General features: G+C 44.3%; 1 protein-coding gene across 2 annotated transcripts; it reads left to right on the top strand.

Annotated features, from left to right (window-relative positions):
* On the top strand, positions 1–6,529 carry LOC116259740 (protein DETOXIFICATION 27-like). 2 transcript variants are annotated; one of them, XM_031637661.2, is made up of 8 exons: positions 2–507; positions 614–1,155; positions 1,254–1,340; positions 1,446–1,502; positions 3,596–3,834; positions 3,987–4,105; positions 4,374–4,460; positions 4,745–6,529. In XM_031637661.2, exons 1-8 carry the CDS (start codon positions 193–195, stop codon positions 4,820–4,822), a joined length of 1,524 nt encoding a protein of 507 aa, XP_031493521.1. In that variant the 5' UTR covers positions 2–192; the 3' UTR covers positions 4,823–6,529. The 2 variants fall into 2 exon arrangements, with proteins under 2 accessions (XP_031493522.1, XP_031493521.1); XM_031637662.2 differs by lacking the exon at positions 1,446–1,502 and having other exon boundaries at positions 1–507.

Here is a 6,529-nt window from a genome sequence, read left to right as displayed (position 1 = left end):
ACACAATACACATCTATTTCTTTCTTTCAAGAAAAGCAACTTCAGATAAGGTGGGATGTATTTATCGCCGGGGGTATCCGGAAGCACCCATTCCTCTCTCTCTCTCTCTCTCTCTCTCTCTCTCTCTCGTGTGTCCCTAACCGACGCTCCCTCCTAACACCGATAGGCAAGTTCTGGATGTCATAGTGGCATATGGCGGAAGAAGAGCCGAGGACTCCTCTACTGGAGCAAGGCCCTCGCGTCAATGGCAGCCTCCGCCCACCGGCACAGCAGCAAAATCACCTCCACCATCCAGCAGAGGAACCAGAAGAAGCGCCGCTGCTCCAACGGACGTGGATCGAATCGAAGAAGCTATGGAGGATAGTCGGTCCCGCCATCTTCACCCGGACCTCCATCTACGGGATGAACGTCGTCACTCAGGCTTTCGTCGGTCATCTCGGCGACCTCGAGCTCGCCGCCATCTCCATAGCCATCACCGTCGTCGTTGGATTCAACTACGGCTTCTTGGTGCACTTCTTCTCCCCTCCCACTCTATCTCCACAACAATTACTTCCCTGCATGTGGAATGACACAATTCTTAAGGTATTGTTCTCCATCTCATGGGCATGTGCAGTTCGGCATGGCTAGCGCTATGGAGACGCTGTGCGGCCAAGCATACGGCGCCAGAGAGTACCCCATGCTGGGGATTTATATGCAGCGATCCTTCGGCGTCATGTTCTTGTGCGCTCTCCTTCTGCTGCCCACCTACATTCTGGCCACTCCCATCCTCAAACTGGTCGGCGAGACGGACGAGATCGCCGAACTCGCCGGATGGATCACGCGGTTGCTCATACCTCTGCAGTTCAGCTTCGTCTTATCATTCCCGACGCAGCGGTTCCTTCAATGCCAGCTGAAGAACGTGATCATCGCCTGGATCGCAGGAACCACGCTGCTGATACACGTCTTCTTGAGCTGGCTTCTCGTTTCTTACTTCGGCTTCGGCCTCGTCGGTGCGGCCGTGGCGCTCAACATCGGCTGGTGGGTGCCACCTATCTGCCAGCTTCTTTACACCGTCTGCGGCGGCTGTCCTGAGACGTGGACCGGCCTGTCATGGCAGGGATTAATGGGTCTTTGGGAATTCACAAAGCTTTCCATAGCTTCGGGAGTTATGCTATGGTCTGCTTTCTTCTCTTCTTTCTTCATCTTCTTCCTTTTTCTTTCTTCTAGTGTCGGTTCTTATTTTACTTTCTAATTGTGTTTCACGAATGTCGCAGTTTGGAGAATTGGTATTACAGGATTTTGGTAATCCTGACGGGAAACTTGAGCGACGCAGAGATTGCCCTGGATGCACTTTCTGTATGGTAATAAAAACCACCACCTCATCTAATTACGTGCATCAATTTTCTACATTCATTGGGAGGTGCTGATTTCGCTGTAGCCTAATTTACTGATGGTTTTGTCATTAGCATGAATATAAACGGGTGGGAAATGATGATTCCACTTGCCTTCTTTGCTGGAACCGGGTACGTTTTCCCTTACTGGCCCTCATTCATTTATTTTGTTTTCTGGCAAGTGTGTTCGGACTTGCAGGAAAGCATAATAGCTAGAAACCTTGAAAAGGAAGCCCTTCTTGAACACTTGATGTGCCCGTTCTCGACTCGAGTGAAGTAAGCGTTAATTGAATGTGGGCGGCCCCTCTCTTATCAATGAGATCAGGCGGTCTGTTCTCCAAATCGCTCTGTAGATACATATCACATGGGCTCTAGCCAATAGGATGAACCGGATTTCAAGTGGGGATCTTATTTCTGACCTAAGTTTGACGAGCCATAGATTTTACTATTAATCTTTTGCCACATTAAATCCATATCAGACGCATGAATTTTGAATTTGAATTATTCAAACGTCCCTGACTCATGTATACTCTAGCTATCTGCGGTACTCAAGGTTTAGGGATATAAATGGCACGGTCAAAACATATTATAAAGAGTGATTTATTACAGGACAAAGAATATCGAAATCCAAAACCGTAATTCTTAGAAGTTAGAACTCAATTTTGGTCAGTACATGATGCCCACTATAAATTGTTCACGTGCATGGCATTAAAATTCTAGAGCAGTCTCTGGCCCCGGATGTCCCATAAATCCAACTGAGAAAAGAAGGGACGACGTCCAACCATAGGAATACCTTACAGTCCGCCGACCAGTCATAGTATGGTGGTGGAGAAAATGGTAGCCCATTTGAGTCGGCGTAAAGGCCAAAGAAAGCCCAAATAAAGTGGAAGGCCCAAATAAAGAGCTTTAATTCGATACCAATGGTCTGAGAGTCAATCGCAGGTCGATTTGATTCACTAATAGATATAAGGGCACCACGTTCATATGCTATTTTCCTTTTATTTTTTAAATATATTAATGTTTTTTGTTTTTAAATTTCAGAATTATATAAATATTGCTCTCGTTCAAATGAATCCCTGTGGTCGTCTGCTAAACCGGACTTCAATGCAGAATCGAAACAATGGTCGTGTACCATCGAGCCCTTTCCTCTCGTTTGAGACTAATAACTGCATTTCATGGGTTTTAAACATCGTTATTTACTTTCAGAGGGACCGGTTCATGTGTTGGACGACTCAAGCCCCCTTCTCTTACCGGAGGTCAGTCAGGTCGGAGGATGTTAATGCTATAAACCAGAGGGCCTCCTCCTCTATAAGAAAAAAATAGAATTCAGGAAAATGACTCATAAAAATATCTCAAACCTAATTATAAGGTCTTTTTCTGTTTATGAACCTTCAAATACAGTTTTTGCTTAATACCGTACATGCTCTAATTAATATATCGTGAAATGACAGAAGCTGATAGTATGGGGAGACAATTGACAAGGAAGTTGTTGTACGTAAACCAAGCCACCTATGTGATCAATAATAAAAATGAAAAAAATAATCTATATATATGAGCGTGTGTGTGTGTGTGTGATTGCAACAGTAATTAGTGTACTAACTAATTAACAAACACTCACCAACCATGCGACCACTTGTTTGCCAACTACAATTGATGCCGGCGGTTCAAAAAATGATATTAATTAATGTATTCTTGGTGCAACTGTGCCAGTGGTACAGTTGTTCGCAAACATAAGTGGATAATTGTTTTTTCTCAACAGTAGTCCACACATGGGTAGCCATATTATTTTGAATCCGTCTCTATCTGTGAAGGTTTTCTGCATTCATCGTCTTCTTTTTAGCATTTGGACGTCCATTATTCTCTTTACCACCCAAATAATCTTCAAGTTACAGGGTAGCTTGAGTTGGTCAGTAGACGAAGGGGAAAAGAGAGGCACCCTTACTTACATTAGGCTGACTGACCCTTAATAGGCAAATATGTGACCAGCGGCTTGCATTCTATCGATAAGTTACTCACATGGACGTCATCTTTGGGTCCAAAAACTTGGGTGTAAAAATAAAACACATGGTCTTTTGCCATATAAATATTAATATTTTACGAGCTCGTTAATGGCTACGGGTGTGGTGGGTGGTAGGACGGGAAAGGGCTTTAATGGGTGGGGTGCATAGAATTGTAGAGGAAGGAAGGGTGAGATTGACGTGGTGGCTGGTGGGTGATGGTTGCAGGGTGAGGGTGAGCAACGAGTTGGGAGCCGGCAACGGCAAAGGCGCAAGGTTCGCCACCATCGTGTCGGTGATCACCTCCACAGTCATCGGCCTCTTCTTCTGGGCCCTCATCGTCATTCTTCACAACAAGTTTGCGCTCCTCTTCACCTCTAGCGCTGTTGTCCTCGCCGCCACCTCCAAATTGGCCGTTCTCCTCGCCTTCACCATCCTTCTCAACAGCGTCCAACCCATTCTCTCTGGTATCTACTTCCCCTAATTTCCCTCCTCCCCTCTTCTTTACACACGCACACACACACAGACATATATACATATATATGTATATCAAAGAGAGAGACAGAGACAGAGACTCTTTGTGTCTAGGGTTACGTTGGGTGTGTCATTTTCTGATCAGGTGTAGCGGTGGGTTCGGGATGGCAAGCTTCTGTGGCGTACATAAACGTGGGCTGTTACTACATTATCGGTCTTCCGGTGGGCGCGGTTCTAGGCTGGGTCTTCCACCTGGGCGTTTCCGTGAGTCTTCTTCTTCTCTGTTTCTCTTTGGACCTTTCTTATCCTGACTCAATGCGTGATAAATTCACAGTTCAACCAGACTTGGTCAGACTCCACTCTGGCGTGCCACTGAGCTAACCAGTGCTTTCGCCCTTCCTTATGATCACCCGCTATTTCCTTCCTCTTTCAGTTATTTACTTCTGTTTGTAGATTTAGCTTCTCTACTGAACGTCCTCCTTCTGCATATGTAAGTACTCTAAGTAATTGGTTGGTGGTGGTGGTGGTGCAGGGAATTTGGGGAGGTATGATTGGCGGGACCGCTGTTCAGACCCTCATTCTCGGAGTTATCACAATCCGCTGTGACTGGGAGAAGGAGGTACTTACCCTCAAAATCGCATCTCCTACACTTCACTTCACTTCACATCTTTCTGAAAATAATGTTGGTAGAAAAGTCAAACCTGGTTAAATTTAAATATAACTCAGCTTTGCGATGTGCAGCACAGACAATCTTCCTTTGGTAAACAAGCATGAAACGGTTGTTCATGGCGGATCTATTTATGAGCTTTGAAACGGAATTAAGACCTAATTACCAAAGCAACTTGGTCGTCTTGTGTCGGTTGCCTCTCTTTTGGCTAAAGTATTTATTTGACTTGTTTTCAGGCACAGAAGGCCTACCATCGAGTGGACAGATGGAAGGTCCCAGACACGACAGACAAGTCGCCCAGCGGTACACCGTGAAGCTTAGCCTCGGATCTTCTGTGATGCTTCAAAATGGGAAACAGACGGATGATCATGATGAGACACTTCAGGATTCAGGCTGTACATTGCAACATATCGTACATTTGGTGATAGTTCGGTTAGATTATAGAGTTTTTTTCGGTTGTTCATGAGGCCATTTGGCGGCTGGGAATGAAAGCAAGGTATGGAGAAAGAGAGAAAACGTTACGTGGTCCGGCATCCTCGTTAGCCCACTTCCGTGAAGCAAAGGAATAAAGGGTGTCTTTTAAACTGATCATAATGGCTACTCGCGTAGACGAGTATATATCAGGATAAACTCTTTCCAGGAACCCCTTAACAAGATATAACAAGATCATAATGGAGCGCCGCGGGTGTTGGGTTGCGTGAGGGACATTTCAATTTTTGTAGGGAGGTGTTTCTTTTCCTTCTCACCGTTCCATTTGTGCCGTTATAGCGCCTTGGTCACTTTCATGTTGTCTCCAATCTAGAAAATGATTAAAGTTTAGAACGTGGCCTTGCTCTTATACCAAAAGACAAACCAACATATTTAGCAACGAGCATGGTCGAAGACGTTGCCTAGCTAATTTGATATTCGGAATCGACGCAAGAAGAAAACAGAATCAAATATGGAGTACTTTTCTCTCCTTAGGTTACCAATTAAAGGGCCCATTAGCGGTACTTAACCTATATATCTTGGCTTTATTTCACAAATTTCAGGAAGAACCCATTTACGTACCAATTATACTTTTGTGCATGAGTTAGTTCACGATATTGGATACGCAACTTACGTCCCACTTAAGAGCAGATTGGACATTTTGGTTTTTTTTTTTTAAAGAATGTCCTTTGTAGTTTTTAGTTTTTCAACTTCTATTTTTATCATTACAACAAAGTTTTCTAATGGGAATAAAGGTATTTTCATCATAAACCATGTTGCCTGCACCATATCAACCATGTGCAAGGCCTAAGCATGTCACGCGTTCAGCCACGAATAATGCCGAAAGTTTTCATAACTAAAATACCCAAAAAAAAAAAATCGACACTGTGCATGCTTGGTCTCTCTCCCTCCCTCTCCAGGTTCAACTGTTTCCAAAATGAGTTCGCTGTTCATTTATAATATGTGAAAAGATGCATATGTTCCCAAGACATTCTTTAATTATCCTGGTGATCAACAGTAATAGCTGCATTTTAAGCAATAAATTTAGCTGACCATACTTTTCTTCTCGGGGAGATTGCACTACAAATTAATAGACTTGGTTTGTCGCTCTTCTGCGGAAAGTTGAAATTTTCTTGTCTCACATACCCTCAAGCGATCAGTTAACTTTGCCGAGACCATTTTCCGCTTTGATGTTCGGAACGCTGAAACTTGATGGTTGCAGGCAATAAAAATGGTGGTGGCCTGACCATGTGGAGGCGATCATGTTAATTCAACATTGATGCAGTTGGTTCAGATGGAATGGAAGGCCATCCCCTCGGTATGGTACGGTGGGCAGCCATGAGTTTGATGGGTTCTTCAGTCAAAGTCATGATGAATGTTGCAGAAGGCTATTGATGTCGTGCTCGACGGGAACACTACGAGGTGATTTGCACTATTGCACTGCAGCTATCTTAATTTGCACCTATAACGTGGCGCTTAAGTGATGATGTCATTGTAATCTGAGAGGGGTGCTCTTCGCCTTATGGGCAATTGAATTTTCTATGCATTGTCTC

Source organism: Nymphaea colorata, chromosome 8 (genome assembly GCF_008831285.2).
Source record: "Nymphaea colorata isolate Beijing-Zhang1983 chromosome 8, ASM883128v2, whole genome shotgun sequence".
In the NCBI taxonomy this organism is placed as follows: domain Eukaryota; kingdom Viridiplantae; phylum Streptophyta; class Magnoliopsida; order Nymphaeales; family Nymphaeaceae; genus Nymphaea; species Nymphaea colorata.
This window is presented reverse-complemented; position numbering and strand designations above follow the sequence as displayed.

Excerpts from the sequence above, each read along its gene's own strand:
- LOC116259740 (XM_031637661.2), top strand. The coding sequence starts at position 193 with ATGGCGGAAGAAGAGCCGAGGACTCCTCTACTGGAGCAAGGCCCTCGC. Across the intron at positions 1,156-1,253 it reads GCTTCGGGAGTTATGCTATG|TTTGGAGAATTGGTATTACA; the intron begins GTCTGCTTTCTT and ends CGAATGTCGCAG. Across the intron at positions 1,341-1,445 it reads CTGGATGCACTTTCTGTATG|CATGAATATAAACGGGTGGG; the intron begins GTAATAAAAACC and ends TTTTGTCATTAG.